This window comes from Triticum aestivum, chromosome 7D (genome assembly GCF_018294505.1).
Source record: "Triticum aestivum cultivar Chinese Spring chromosome 7D, IWGSC CS RefSeq v2.1, whole genome shotgun sequence".
Taxonomy (NCBI): domain Eukaryota; kingdom Viridiplantae; phylum Streptophyta; class Magnoliopsida; order Poales; family Poaceae; genus Triticum; species Triticum aestivum.
The window spans coordinates 179,936,756-179,953,079 of NC_057814.1; the positions used below are offsets into that span (position 1 = coordinate 179,936,756).

General features: G+C 45.4%; 1 protein-coding gene across 1 annotated transcript; it reads right to left on the reverse strand.

The window, feature by feature from the left end:
• Positions 1-10,399: 10,399 nt before the first annotated feature.
• On the reverse strand, positions 10,400-12,624 carry LOC123167298 (aquaporin NIP1-1). The gene is made up of 4 exons (XM_044585136.1): positions 12,276-12,624; positions 11,498-11,917; positions 11,353-11,414; positions 10,400-10,796 (listed from the first exon to the last, which is right to left on the reverse strand). The coding sequence occupies exons 1-4, from the start codon at positions 12,402-12,404 to the stop codon at positions 10,571-10,573; spliced, it is 837 nt and encodes a 278-aa protein (XP_044441071.1). The 5' UTR covers positions 12,405-12,624; the 3' UTR covers positions 10,400-10,570.
• Positions 12,625-16,324: the final 3,700 nt, after the last annotated feature.

A 16,324-nucleotide genomic window follows, 5' to 3' on the forward strand; every position in this document is an offset into this window, starting at 1 on the left:
ACGATGGAGGGGTGCCCGTGGAGGGGTGGTTGAACAGGACCCCGTAGTGTGGAGGGGTGGATGAACAGTAGACGGTGGAGGGGTGCCCGTGGAGGGGTGGTTGAACAGGACCCCGTGGTGTGGAGGGCTGGATGAACAGTAGACGATGGAGGGGTGGTTGAACAGTAGCCGGTGGAGTAGCGCGCGGTGGAGGCTGGATGAACAGGAGCCCGTGGAGGCTGGAGGAGGTCGACGGTGGAGATGAACAGTATCCCGTGGAGTCCCGTTTTGCGGTATGGCACACCCCTCCCAATCAACAGGACCCCCGTTTCGACCGTAGCGCTCCAACACAAGTCCGTTTCCTCCGTTTTGCGGTACGCCACACCCCTCCCGATCAACAGGACCCCCGTAGGAGGTCCGTTTCCTCCGTTTTGCGGTACGCCAGACCCCTCCCGATGAATAGGATCCCGTTTCGAACGTGGCCGGTCGAACACAAGGCCGTTTCCTCCGTTTTGCGGTACGCCAGGCCTCGTTTCCATCGCCTGTTCCGTCCAAGCCCTCCCGATGAACACGACCACGCATTCCGTTCCGACCCAGCCGGTTGGCTCCCACGCGTTCCTTTGCCTCCCGATGAACACGACGCATTCCGTTGCCTCCCCATGAACACGACGCATTCCGTTGCCTCCCCATGAACACGACGCATTCCGTTGCCTCCCCATGAACACGACGACGACGTTGTTTCTCCGTTCCGACCCAGCCATGTACACGAGCCCTGGCCGTACGTATGCGCGAGTAGGCGTTCGAGACCCTGCCCGTATATACGTACGTGGCCGTATTTTCTTTCTTGCACCCTAGCCGCTGTACGTACATGTACATGCTACGTGCGCGCCTCTACTACGACACGTACGCGCCTCTACTACGACACGTGCGCGCCTCTACATCGACCAGTATATATGTACGTACACGTTCGCGACTAGAATGAAAACGCTACGTACGCTTCGACCAGGTGGGTCCCGACTGTCAGGCACTTCCTTGCCTGCGAAGATGTAGCTGGTGGGTCCCAGCAGTCAGGGGGGCGAATCGTTTTTTTTGTTGCCCGGACGCACTTCCTTGCATGCGAAGGTGTAGCTGCTGGGTCCGAGCAGTCAGGGGGGAATCGTTTTGTTTTTTTGCCCGGACGCACTTCCTTGCGTGCGAAGATATAGCTGGTGGGTCCCAGCAGTCAGGGGGACGAATCGTTTTTTTCGGACGCACTTCCTTGCGTGCGAAGATGTAGCTGGTGGGTCCCAGCAGTCAGGGGGAAACGTTTTTTTCACGAAATACGGTGGCCCGTCCGGTGGGTCCCCGCTGTCAGGTGGAGGAATAATTATTTTGCGCTAAATAAGGAGGCACTTCCTTGCTGCGGCCGTGGACCCAGCTGTCAGCCTCTCCACGTACACTCCACGTATGATGAAAGCCATTCCTTGACCATGTTGACCACGCCGCGCCGAGAGCACCAGGGCGGTGGACGACGGCGAGGCCTAGGAAGGGGACGATGCGGAGCCGTGGAAGACGCGGCAGTGGATGCCCACGCATAGAGGAGTATGAGGGTTCACTCGTTCGGCTGCAGTGTGAGGCTGCCGTCGCCGCAGAATAACAGGGGGTGTGGATGCGTAGAGGGATGGCCTGGCCAGCGGTGGGAGTAGTAGGGGCGGTGAGGCCTCCGCGGCATTGCCAACAAGTAGAATACACAGACAATGCCAGTGCAGAAGTGTAGCCCATTGCTCTTGTCAGTACATTTTGTCCTGTAACGCTTGTACTTTCAGGGATTGGTAGTTGATTATGTAGCATCAATCTGCATCTTATCTTCATTATCCTCTATCCCTTCCAGTATTATCATATCTATAATTACTCTCTACAAAATGTAGAGTACATGCAATGCTTATGAAGAAGATTCTGTGTTGAAATTCTTGAGTTATCCTTCCCTTGACGAGAAGGGCATTATAAAGCCGGTGTTAACTGTTAATGTAAGTCAGTCCTTCTAAAGCCTTTATCCTCAACTGATGTTTAATTTTCTCATACTCCCTATCGTTTACTGCTGTTTAGTTTGCTGTTTCTACCAAAATGCATGTTCGTAAGAACCGTAAGTTCTAAGTTTTACTTGTAAAACCAAATTCCTTATTCATGCCATGCACATTACTTAATACTCCCTATATGTATGCTTGTTTTTGTGGATCTATAATCCAGTGTGTGGTGAAGCAGCCCACGTTTGCAGCTTGTCATCTCCTGTTTTATCTTACTGATGTGGCTGATGATATGAACAACATGCCATGCACATTATCCAAAATAGATACAATGATTTTCTTTGCCCTTCATCTATGCTTGTTATGTTGACATGGTAATCCAGTAGTGTGGTGAAGCTCCCCGCATTATGAACAATGCCAAATTATGCTATTGATATTTTGAACTTACTCTTTATTTTCTAACTTGAAATTGGATAGAATTGACAGAACAATTATCATCTTTGTTTATACACGTGCAAAACCTGTCATCTCTCTGCTTTGTTTCAGGGTGATATGCCTGATGGCATGCAAAAGTCTGCTGAAGGCTGTGAGACAAACCCAACATATATTGCAGCAAAGAAGGCAAAACATCTTGAAGATAGCGAGACAACCCCAAAGTCTTGTCTTGATGCAGTGTTCAAGTTACTTGAGACTAACGGTCAGACAAGCTCACAGAATTCGTTGTCTGAATGAGTTCGACTTCTTCAGTCCCAAGTTCTAGCAGAAAGGCATTCTGCAACTCAACTTTGACTTGAAGTCCTATCTCTAAGAAAGATTGCGGAGAACATCAATGAGAACCTCATCGCTAAACAGCTACACCTGGAAGCTATGACCGACATGCTAGGCCGGTCTCACAGCCTTGCTCAGCAGCTTGCGCAGCAGTTCCCCCACAAGGCTAACCTTTCTTGAACTGTCTTGGAAGTGGTCTCGGTTCAGTATTATTTTATTACGCTGCAATGGTGCCCAGTTTTTGTAATCTGCTTCTTCGTTGCGCTTTATGGTCACTGGTGGCGAACTTTGATGCCCAGTGGATGTAATATGTGTAATAGCCGTGATAGCCTAGCATAAGTTGCTTGCTTATTTATTTCCTTGTTGTCTTGTTTATTTGTTTGCTTGTAGTCAGTGCAGTTCTTTTTCCGTGGTTTGCTAGTGGCTGCAATAACCTATTTTTTAAAACTAGGCCACAATAACCATGGGCTAATATTTACTGTAGTGACACTGGGCCTCCTACGGGCCATAGAAACAGTGGGCCTTCTACGGGTCGTAGAAACAATGGGCCTTCTACGGGCCGTACAAACAATGGGCCTTCTACGGGGCGTATCATCAATGGGCCTTATACGGGCCGTATGATCGATTGGCCAAACATGGGCCAATAACAGGCCGCATTATGGCCGTAAACGGGCTAGAGTTGGAATCGTCCGTTCATGGGCCGACCATAACGGGCCATCGTTAATAGGCCGTATTTGATGACGCTATGAAAACGGCCCAACGTATTAACGGACCACAAACGGGCCGACTGTAACCACGGGCTGAATTTGGCCCACAAGCAGAAAATGACAGTAACGGGCCGTAAGTAAACGAATGCTGGAAATGAGCCCAAGAATAAATGGGCTCTGAGAAGGCCGAAAGATAACATGGGCTGGAAACGGCCCAACGGAATAACGTGTCGTTAATGGATATAAAGTGATACACTGTTCATTACGGGTCAATTTCACCACGGGCCGTTAATGGGTGTAAAGTGATACACTGTTCATTACGGGCCAGTTTCACCACGGGCCATTAATAGGCCAAGAGTTACATAGGGCCTCATATGGGCCGAAAGACGTCATGGGCCATACATGGGCCAGAAGTGAAAACGGGCTGGAATCATATTGGATGGCCCACATGACGCTACTGGGCCTAATTCGGATAGGGCGTAACGGGCCTTTGGTTAGCGAGCTGTAAATGGGCTATATGCGAACAGGCCGTTAACAGGCTTTCCATGGGCCAGCCCGCCACCTTTTGACCAAGTCAAACGGGCTAGCCTTTTCACAGGAATGGGCCTCTGTTGGGCCGTGCCACGTGTCGACGTATCATAGGCGCCTTCTGTCCAATGAGTGGATGACATCTGTCCCAACGATGAGCCGACACGTGTTTCCTCCAGCCAATGATGGTTTTACACGTGGAAAATCCCCATTGGTCGGGGCTGTTAACGGGTTATCGGATCCAAAACCCGACCCGATAGCTTAACGGCGTTCCGTTACGGTGGATGCCACGTGTCGGTCACCCTTGACGAAAGCACTTCTGTGACGCGCGATTTATCGTCATGAAAGTGGACACTTCCGTGATGATAATTTTCGTAATGTCATGGAACACTTCTACGACAGCACAGGTACGACTATCTTGATTCTGTCATAAATTTGTCATGGATGTACATGCATGACAAAAAACGCGACCTACTGTGACAAACACGTACCATCACGAAAGTGTATTTTTTTTGTAGTGATGCCTTATACAATACAAGGAAAGGAATACGAAACATCAGGATGCCAGGACTCGACCCCGAACATGAAGGTTATTGTTTTTAATTCAAAAAATTGCAAATGAAGTTTGAAAAGTATGAAACCTGGCATTGGACATAATATGATCCCTAGACGCTGTGGTAAAACTTTGAGAAGGTTTCGCAAAAGTTATGGCATACACTGCTTAGAAACCAAATGATCTCAGAGTAGGAGTTGTGGTTTTGAGAAGGAAAGTGTCGGGTTTAAAGGAAAACTATCGATTACTTATCATTTAACCTTAAAACTTATTTTACTCTGAACGTACGCCATCTAAAATTTTGGCATTTTCAGGGATTGTTTGCTATATTTAAGTAAGTGTATTTCTAGGCATTCCACAAATATAATGCAGATTCAATCTACAAGTACATAATTTTTTGACAAAATTAGGTTATAAATCCTATTTGTGTTCTTGAGTCTATATATAGGCCTTATCCAAGAAAAGGAAAGGGATTTGAAACATCAGAGGGCCGGGACTCGACTCCGAAAAGAGAGGTTATTGAATTTTTTTAATTTCAAAAATGAAAACAAAGCATGAAAACATGAAACTTGTCACAGTGTCATTATATGATCACTAGAGACTGTAGTGAAAAATTGAGAAGGTTTGGTAGAAGTTGTGTCGTACATATTAGATATCGTGGGTAGCGCATGTATTTAATGCATAGTGGAGATCATGGGCGATGTCTCCATTAGCCGATCGACCTTTAGCCTGCTGGGAACCAACTGGAGTTCCTTGCCCAACTGGAGGGGGTGATGCCGGACTGGAAGCCTAACACCAACTAGAAGATGACCCATACTAAGCCATTCCATGTTCTATAATCTTCATAGGCATGTGCCTTTAGCTAGGCCAGCTGTCGTCGTGGACCTCCGTGGTGGGCATTCCATCACCATAAGTGGTAGGAAGAAGAAACATCATATCATTTGTACTATTGATCAATGGATTGGAAATTAAAGTAGATGAAGACATGGTCAAACATATTAATGATTTCTATTAAAATGTTGTTTGGACCTCCTGATGTAACTCTACCAGGTTTGATGTCCTATCATGCAATCAATTATCTAGTGAGGATGGGGTTTACTTACTAGGGAATTTAGTTTGGCGATTAAGGAGATCATGTTTGGCATGAAACACAATAAAGTTGTTGGGCCTAATGGTTTTCCCTAGGAAGATATAAAATATGATTTAAAATAATTTTTTGGTGCTTTTCATTAAGGTGAGCTGGACGTAGAGAGATTGAAAATGGAGTGATAGCTCTCATTCCGAAGGTGCAGGATGCTGATGCTATTTAGAAATTTAGACCTATCTGCCTGCTTAATGTGAGTTATATAATACTAACCAAGATATTAGTAGAACTCGTACTTATTATTGATGGTTTGGTTTCTAATACTCAAACTGCTTTTATAAAGGATAGATTTATCATGGAAGGGGTGGTCCTCTTGCATGAGACTTTTCATGAAACTGAATCTAAGAAAAAGTTTGGGGTTCTTTTGAAGATTGATTTTTAGAAGGCTTATGACAAGGTGAAATGGCCATTCTGGTGTCAGATGATGAAGGCAAAATGGTTTGGTTATTTTTGGTGTGCCTGGATTATGAGGCTGGTTAGGGAGGAAGGGTTGCAGTCAAGGTCAATGATCATATTGGCCCTTACTTCCCAAGTTTCAAAGGAGTGAGACAGGAGGATCCTCTATCCCCCTTTCTTTTCAATACAATTGCTGATGGGCTAGCATTGATTATAAAAAGGCCCAACAACACGGTTCGCTTTCTGGTCTTGTGCCTAATTTGGTAGATGGGTGAGTGACTCTGCTTCAGTATGCTAATGATACAATCTTCTTGTTGGAGGATAATCTTGTAAATGCAACAAATCTCAAGTTTATTCTTTGTATTTTTGAACAAGTTGTTGGCTGGAAGATCAATTTTCACAGGAGTAAATCTTTTTGTCCCGGGGAGGCTTTTGAGAGAGAAGTTGATTACTGTGAAATTTTTACTTGCAAAGCTTAGAAGCTACTTATGAAATACCTTAGGATGTCTGTGGATGCAAAAAAGCTTAGTAATGCGCAATGGGATCTAGTGGATGAGAACGTGTGCAAAAAATGGTTGGCTGGAAAGGTGATCTCCTGTCAGTTGGTAACATAGTGACTTTGTTGTATTCCTGCTTGAGCAGGATTCCTTTGTTTATGATTTCCTTCTTGAAAGAACCTAGAGGAGTGCTCAAAATCTTGGACACCAGTAGGGCTAGGATGGTTTGGCAAGAAGCCAGTGATAAGAAAAAAATATCACCTCATAAATTGACATACTGTTTGCATGCCCAAGAGCTGTGGTGGTCTTGGTGTTTTGGATCTAGATGTCAAGAATCTGTGTTTATTGATCAAATGACTTTGGAAACTAGGGAACACCAATGGCTTGGGGACAAATCCTTAGACGAAGTTTTTCCCAGGCTCTGTAATCCGAACTTTAAATTGGATATTGTCCATTTTCTGAAGATTAATGGTTTTGATGCTTTGAAATTTAGGAGAATGTTGCATGATGAGACTACCGATCAGTGAGAAGGTTTGGTGAATGAGAACGTTATGGGTAATTGTCAAGATAAAATGGTTTGGCCTTTGAATTGCGAGAACAAGTTTGTTGTCATGGAGCTATACTTACATCTGTAAGCTGGTAGACTGGTTGGATACAGATCTATTTGGAAATAAAAATCCACATAAGATCAAGGGGTTTCTTTTGCTGATGCTTAGAAATAGCATTATAACCAAAGATAACTCGTTGAAGAGGGGTTGGACATGAAGTGATCAATGCCATTTCTTTGGCTCTAAAGAAAGTATTGACTAGTTATTTTTGAATGTGCTCTAGCCAAATTGGTCTGGCAAGTGGTGATTTGCGCTTTTGATACTAGATAATACTCCGTGCGTTGCTGCGGAACATGTAAATAAACTTTGCGCATATTCAAGGTCAATTGTAATAGAAGAACTGTACCAAATTTATTGTGTTTCATAGAAAAAAAGGCTTTTGCAAATACTAGTCAATGTGTACGTGCAATGCACGTTAATTTGGAAGTATATTAAGTGCATGCGGATATTAATTATGATATTATTTTTCGTGTTATTATGTGATTAGCACTATATTTGGCATGAAATTAACTGCACGCTAAACGTGTTGAGCGCTCGACATTGAAGCAGTCTAGGTCGTTGGATTGACATGATTTGATGGCCGAGATTAATTGAATTTGCCTTTTTGTGTATTTTTATATTGGTATAGATATAGATAGATTTATATTTGAAAAGGAAGCATCCAAATCATCTTGCTAAGAACACAAATTGATTCTGTATAGCTAATCCCGTTGTTCCTTTCAGATGCATATATCCAGCTGTTACTAATGAAGATTGAAGATCTCATGCATAAATTTTAAATCTAAATAGCTCATGTGTGTTGCCAAACAAACAAAAGGAGGGCATCAACATTGCCGTTGTCAATCCATTTTTCTTAAATCTTACAACATGTAGAAAGCACATACCGCAGGACCATACATGGATCAGAAATACTCAAGGCCCCGTAGGGGATCTGCTTCCTTCCTGTTGCCATAAATCTGCACGGCAAAACATATATCAAGTCTACATACAGCTAAATAGGGGTTCCCGGGTCAGGATCAAAGCTCTTGCCTCTAGTCATCGTCCTCGGCGCCATTTGCCCTTCTTCTCGTTCCTCCGTGCTGTAGTACGTTTTGTTGGTGTGCCTTTTGCAGCTGAACACACCAGACGTATGAGGACACTTAGCAGCCCCTCCGCTGCCCCCGGACGCCATCGTTGTCGAGGTTGAGGTAACGGCGACCATTTGCAGGCCGAGACCTGCATGTGAGCTTCTGTCGACGTACCCCTTGTATACGGGGTGGAAGCCGCCCTCGTCTTCATCACGGTGCGCCGCCGCTGCGCCGTTCCCGAAGCACGCGAGAATGATTCCTGCCCGGCGTCGCGTTCAATCCATGGCTAAGGCTGGTGTCGCTAAAAGAGCGTCCTCCAAGGAGGAAAGAAAGGTAGCTCGGGACCCCAGCGGCTGGTCTGATTTCGGTGAAACGACAGGAAGCAGCCTCCCAGCAACGCGCGTGAAGCTACCTTCACTGGAAGGAAGACTGAGAAGGGAAAGGAGGAGTAGGCACCGCAGATGCTGCCTCGACCACGTAGGCACCACACCAGCGATCGGAACGCCAAGCAGAAGGTGGGATTTTACTAACCTTTCTTTGATGCAGCTGTGAATGAGGAAGGAGAAGACGTGTGAGGCAGCAAGCGACGAGCCCACTATGGAGATCCCACGAGGGGCTATTTGTAGTATGAAAAGCGTAGATGACTCCTCAGTTATCCCATCAGTTTCTTTCTCATAATCAACTTCACATTTAATTTTCTACATCTGTTATGGTAGATGGTCTGGTGGAGGAGGCGAACTAAGGCGACGAGCGGTGGAGAAGTCCAGAATAGTTCTTTTAGACGATGAAGATGAATAGGTACGTGGGAAAATTGATTACCTTGGTCAGTGGCGTAGGCGTAGGAAGGTTATGGGATGGCATATGCGATCCATTCGTTTAGCCCAGAAAGTATAACAAAGGAAATTGAACCGGAAGACGAAACAGAAAGTTGAACGCCCTGTACTAAATAGCAATGCCATGTGGAAAGCATTTTACACATAGGGCCCACTTGATGATGTGAACAGCTTGCATGTCAAGATAAATAGGATAGTGGGATGAGTCTTTTGGGTATATAGGATTCCAAAGCCTCAGCTAAGCTCAATGATATGGTGGGAGGTTGGGTCAACACTTTTCCCAGAGATCAAAGAAAGCTTGTGTGGTGTGGAGGGGTCACCATTTGCTGGACCATTTGGAAGACTAGGAACCATGCATGTTTTGAAAGGGAATTTCCTGATGATCCCGCTATTGTGGTATATCACCTATGGTATATCACATGTGCTATTATCTAAATGCTTGGAGTATCTTACAGAAAAGCCAAGCCAGAGGAAGAATTAAGCAAGAGGTGGCTCTAATCAAGAAGGAGCTTGAAGAAATCTATGCCAAAAGCCATAGATGGAATCCTATGAGTAGAAGAATTGGAGTAGGATGACACCTTATGTTTCTTGTTTGTTTTGACATATTGGCTAGCGTCCCCTTGTGCTGATTCTGTGTGATCATGTCTTTCTTCTTTCGTTTTGGTGTAAGGTTTGCTGGGCTTAGTCCCTGTCACTCCTAGAAAACTGGACATCTTTTTTTGTGCTTGCAAAAAATTGTTGTGGTTTTCTAATGGAAATCGACGAGGAGGCTCATTGTTTCATTTTTTTGGAGAATTGCCATGTTGCATATCAGAATTTGTCACGCATGTCTTCAGGAGTTTGCCATATTGCATCAGAAGAACTGCCATACTTCACATAGAAATTGCCATGACACAAATATAGGGGAAAAAAAGTTTCCTCACCTCAGGTAGCGTCAAACGAGCGAACGATTGTGTCATGTCCAGATGTTTCCTCCCAATGGTCTTTCCAGCAAGCACGCTGCCACAAGGCGTTCACGCAAAAACGGCTTAGAACTAACGTAAGTTCTATAGCATTTGGAAGAAAGAAAAGTGCATTCACCTGCTAAAACAACAACTGCACGGATTAATTAAGCTAGTACTCCCTCCGTCCGGAAATACTTGTCGGAAAAATGAATGTACCTAGACATATTCTAGTTCTAAATACATCCATTTTAATTCATTTCTGCGACAAGTAATTCCGGACGGAGGGAGTACCATTAAAACCATGCATGCATGTCTCCATCGCCACCCACCCCCTTCACAAACACTCGCGCCACAGGCGAATTCCACATCACATGGTTCCAAAACACAACTTTTTCCACATATACATACTCTCGCAGGTTCAGTTAGGCCAAGACCACTAGAGGAGTAGAGTGTAGCCCACTCGATACGCCATGGATATATGGCCACGATGACGACAATTACATAGCCTTGTAGTAGTAATACAACGTTGCTAGTGATAAGGAATCAGACGGAGACGGAGTTCATCCTGCTCATGCTCCTGAGGAAGGAGGTGCTCTTGGTGATCTCGCGCAGGGGCTTGTTGGTGAAGCGGATGAGGTTGTACGCCCACGCCCCGGCCACGGCTCCGGCCACCGGCCCCACCACGTACACCCAGATCGACCTGTACTCGCTCCCGATCAACGCCGGCCCCACCGTCCTCGCCGGGTTCATCGACGCCCCCGACACCGGCCTGCCAAAAGAATTCAACAAGAAGCTCACAAACATTTTCTTCTTAGTATTTATGTTCAAACATGCATGCATGCATGCAGGGTCAGTACGTGTATTTATGTTCACATTCATGGCTCCAGTGCGCTGGTCTAGCCTACAGCAACCGTGGCAGGGGCAGCGGACAGCCATCAACACCGCCCACGACTCGCTCACATGACCCTCTTTTATGGCTCCATCAAAACGCTCCTAGTAGCAGATGCCAGGACAGCCACATCTGATTTCTTTTTGACTGATGAAACACGCTACTAGTGTTTTCAGTTATTACTATCTTTTTGACTGAAACACGATACTAGGCTTTTCAGTTAATCTTTCTGACTGAAACACCATAGCTTTAGTCCAACGTCCCAATGCAAACATTCTTGTTCTGCTGACTACGAAAATTCTAAATCGACTTATGCGGCTGTAATATAGTATGTGCTTGTAACGATGGACGTGCAAATGTGTGTATGTATGTATGTATGAGCGTCTGCATCTGTATTAGAAAAAAACAACGGAGGCAAGTATAATTATGTACGTACCCAGCTATCAGCACATTAAGCAGGATGGTTGCACCCACGGCCAGCCCTGCCAGCTCCCCGATCTGCAAGCATTAATTTTCTCAACTCGTTAGCTAATCATACGCGAGTTTGTTGTGAACTCGGTGACCGAGATCGATCTGCTTACGGCTCTGTTGTCGGTGGACACGCCGGAGATGACGAACATGAGGTAGAAGGTGATGATGAACTCGAGGACGAGCGACTGGACGTCGGACCCGGTGGGGAGCGTGCCGGGGAAGTGCTCATGGCGCCCGCCGAACATGAGCCTCAGCGTGCCGCTGGCCAGCGTGGCCCCGAGCATCTGCGCCAGCACGTACGCCGGCACCTGCCTCCACGGGAAGCGGCGCACGGTGGCGAACGCGAAGGTGACGGCCGGGTTGAAGTGAGCGCCGGAGATGTGGCCGACGGAGTACACCATCACCATCACGGTGAGGCCCCACACGATGGCCACGCCGGGGAACGTGATCTGCCCCTTGCTCTTGTTGACGGTCACCGCGCCGCACCCCGCGAAGATCAGGAAGTAGGTCCCGAAAATCTCGGCGATGATCTACACATACAATCAATCATCAATAATCCACACACAATTAACTTTCACGCAACAACATTCTCCTCCCTATCTATTCTACATCATGGACGTCCTAGCAGTCACTGTTCATGGCGACATGCGACATGCCATTAGGTGGGTGGCTAATGGCTTGGTGTGACAACAGATTCCTCTACGAATTTGCCATTTTTGCACCCCCCCGGGCCATACTCCCAGCCAGGGCATTATCCCTCAATTACCAGAAGTCTGTGCGGGCATGCAAAGCCAACTCTATGAAGATCGAAGAGAGATCTGCATGCCATTACAGGGAGAGATGCGGATTTATGAACCCTAGAAGCGATCTTAAGGGCGCAGGACTCACCTTCTGGACGAAGGGGAGAGAGATGGCGAGGCCGCAGCCCTGGTCATAGTCCTCCTTCCTCCCTTCCTCCATGGCGCGCGGCTCCTGAGATCCTCCATTCGTCTGCGAGTTATCGCCTCCTCCTGCCATTTCCCCCTCCTCGAGCGCCCAGATGTGCGGCGGAAACACAGGAGTAGACCCGAGAGAAGTAAGGAAAGTGATGAGTAGTGACAGATGTGCACAGGGCAAGCAAGGGCTGGGATGAGATGATGACCCGGGCGCCTATTTATCGGCACCTCTATCACTTTCCATGCCGTTTGGATTGACCGAGCCAACCTCTGCTTTGGTTAGTTGGTTGGTGTAATGTTACAGTGTGATGATATTCCAGAAGGTGTACTATGCTCGATGCATTTCACACGACACGGGTGAAAAAATGGCGAGAGATGAGAAGAAGCACATCTCCATTGGCTGCGTGTTCACAAGAGTGCACACGGCCAGTACGTGCATTTATGTCCACATTGATGGCGGTGCGCTGGTCTACACCAACCCCAACCGTGGCAGCGGACACTCATCAACACCGCCGAGGACTCGCTCATCACATGACCGGCCCTCTTTTATGGCTGCGTGAAAACGCTCCCGGGCCTAGCGAAAAGGACGGCCACATCCAAGGATCTCGTGTAGTTTCTTTTTGACTGACGGCCCAATGCAAATGATTACGTACCCAACGATTAGCACATTAAGCACTGAGCGAACCAATTTATGATTGGTTGGTTAGATGGACAATGTTATCCCACCAGGGTTCAAGTCCTGATGGTCGCATTTATCCTAAATTTATTTTAGGATTTTCGACGATATGTGTTTAGTGGGAAGAGACGTTCCCGTCGAGTATGAGGCGTCTAAGGCGACTTCATAAAATCTTAAGATGATATGCCGGCTCAGTCTCTCGAAGGTGCTCATAGGGTAGGATATGCGTGTGTGCTTTCGTAGGGGTAAGTGTATACACGTATATTTGAGCGCTTTGCATCTATATTGTGTTAAAAAAAACACATTAAGCACTGCCAACTCCCTTATCTGCAAGCCATAATTATTTTTGTAAACTATGCAAACACTATTTTTACATTGTATTGGTATTTTTAAAACTTCTGTAACACGTGAATATTTCTTCAAAATGTCATGTACATTTTATTCATTGGAAATAAACATTGCTTTGTCCTAAGCCAACATTTTCTTACATTGCATAAAAAATGGCATGATTTGCAATGCAGAAATATTTCCGTTAAATGTCATGTGTATTTTTTAATGTTACAAGACATTTTTTATAGATTGCAAAAATATTTTTAAATTGTCACACATTTTATTTACAAAAATTGCATAAGCTTTGGTGAAATGCAGGAACATTTTTTCGTTGTCACAAACATTCTTTTTGAAATTATTAACATCTTTTAAAATTTTGTTAATTTTTATACTATGTTAATTTTATTTAAAATTCGTAATTTAAATTACTAGGTAAATTTAAGTTTTTTAAATATACGCTTGTAAAATATAAATAAAAGTAGAAAATAGGGAAAAAAAATCTAGTATCGTCTGCATGACATCAGTGTGACGCCCATGCCATACTTGGCCGGCCCACTACCGGCGCTTTTGTAGGCGAGGCAGCTGTTCATTTCGCAACAAGCGACACACTGCCGTACTCGGGGAGATTGGGCGGGGGAGGAGCGCCATTCACTATTTGGCGCTTAAGGGCCAATTAAAGGGTTATCCGTAGCCAATGCACGCTCAACATAAAAATGGCCCGGTCCATAAAGACTGAAGACGGTGGTTATTCTGGATTCGGGAACCTTCCAGAAGGTTCCCTCAATTTTTTCCGTCTGGTTTTTCTATGGTTTTTCTTCTATTTGTTTCAGTTGGTTTTTATTCAGTTTTATCCATTTTATGTATTTCCTTTTATTTTATTTCTTATCTTTCATTTTTCTTATATATATTTACTTTTCTTGTTTTCCTTTTGATTTTATTTTGTATTTTTATTTTAACGAAAAAAATTCATAGGCGTGAATTTTTTAAATTGATGATTTTTTCCAAATCCATGACCTTTTCCAAATACAGAAAAAAATGAATCCATGATTTTTTTTAATAATCCATGAGCTTTTTGAAATACAAAAAAACTTGAATCCATGATTTTTTTTCCAAATTCGTGAACTTGTTTTGAAGTCAGGGGATACTTTTTCAAAAGCATGAGCTTTTTAAAATTCACGAACAACTTTAGAACTCATAAGTATTTTTTTTATTTTCCATGAACGTTTTTAAATCCCAAAAGAAATATTGAAACCCGCAAACATTTTTTCAAATCGATGAACATTGTCCAAATTCACGTACTGTTTTGAATCATGATTTTTTTTAGTTTGTGATTTTCTCAAAAAAATCTTCAATATATTTTAGATTAATGAACTTAAAAAAATGAATATCTTATTAATCATAAAACTTCGTAAATATATTTAAAACTGATGGTTGTTTCTTGAACAGCTTGTTGCTAGTTTTCTAATGGAGAGGAAATAAAGAAACCATTGGTTCCCTCGTTCGACGAAAGTCTGTGAAGGCTGGAAGAGCTTTGCTTGCTCGTACAACAAGTGTCAATGTGAGGATCGATGCAAGATAAAGAATAAGCGCTAAACTAGGCACGCCCATGGAGCTGCAATGCAATTTGGGACCATAAGCGCCGACAAGGAGCTCTCAAGAGGGGCCCCTGCTCGCCCCTCCTTTGTTTCCGCCTCTGCACCCTAGAGAAGAGAACATCGATAAGGACTTCTAGAAACTCCAAAGACCATGAAAGTCATCCGAATTTAGACGGAATCACCTAAACAGACAGGATCTGCAAAGACCCGCCGGAGACACAAAACCCCACGGCCTCTGCCGTCGACAATACATCAATGGAATATGGATAGGGCGGGAAAGACATTATTCCTAACCCTAAGAAGCGCCACCGCTACGTTGTCCCTAACCAAACACGAAAACACTCTAAAGAACATCCGAGATAAATTTGCCACGCCGTTGTACGCCAAGTTCGGATCTAAGATCAAACATGTAGTCGTCCAGGGTCATGCCACAACCTCATCATCTTCGGTGTGGCCAGGGTCGGCCCTGACGTATGGCCAGTGGGGGCCATGGGGCGACGGCCCAGGGCCCAGGCCGGGAGGGGGCCCATGATCTGGTACACATGTATAGTAATAGTATCAGTGGTGTGTCGAGGGGGTGTGCCAAGTGTGCCATGGCACGCCCAGATTTTTGGAAAACATTTTTTCACCATGTAAAAATTAGCTGATTTCTAAGACCATGCAATAGACCTCAACTTTTTAATTTTTATCAGTTTTGCCATCGGCTGTATAACACTACTTAGTTTTGCCACTAAACATTTTCACTACTCAAAAATGCCACTGTTCTGTTAGATCAAGCTCAAAAAGACCATTTTTCACCGTTACCGTTTGGTCAATACACGTTAACTGAAGTTAGATGACGAAACTACCCCTATCCCATTTGTAAGGGGCGCATGAGAAAAAGAGAATAAAATTTGGGATAGTGGGGGTTCGAACCCAAGACCACAGGGTACACATGCGCGCAACCTAACCAACTAAGCCATGGAAACGATTTGTTGTTGGGGAGATACAAGCCTTATGTACTGATGTCTGAACCTAAAGAGAATCAACATCCCCAGCCGCCGCCGCCGCCTACCAAACTCCTCACCTGGCACCGCCGGTCGCCGGGCTGCCCGCCCAGCTCCGGCGTGCCCCCACTCGCCGCAGCTGCGGCGCCTCCTGCCGTGTGCCGCCACCCATCACAGCTTCGGCTCTTCCTCCCGCCCGGCACCGCCATCGGAGGCAGGCAGCTCCGGCGCTTCTCCCGGCTGACTCCGCAGCTCCTCCCGAGTCTTGAAGTGCAGTTGTTCCACGGCAATGGCGACGGACAACAGGACCGAATCGGAGGGTTGCGTCGGCCACAGGACGCCCCAACATGACATAGGCTCTGAAATTCCTGCATGGTGAGTATACTAATTCTCAGTGTGCATGTGTGGTTCAGTA

Bases quoted from the DNA above. Each gene is read 5' to 3' on its own strand.
- LOC123167298 (XM_044585136.1), bottom strand. From the start codon at position 12,404: ATGGCAGGAGGAGGCGATAACTCGCAGACGAATGGAGGATCTCAGGAG. The intron at 11,918-12,275 runs GTGAGTCCTGCG...TTGTATGTGTAG, and splicing joins CTCTCCCCTTCGTCCAGAAG to ATCATCGCCGAGATTTTCGG. The intron at 11,415-11,497 runs GTAAGCAGATCG...TAATGCTTGCAG, and splicing joins TGTCCACCGACAACAGAGCC to ATCGGGGAGCTGGCAGGGCT.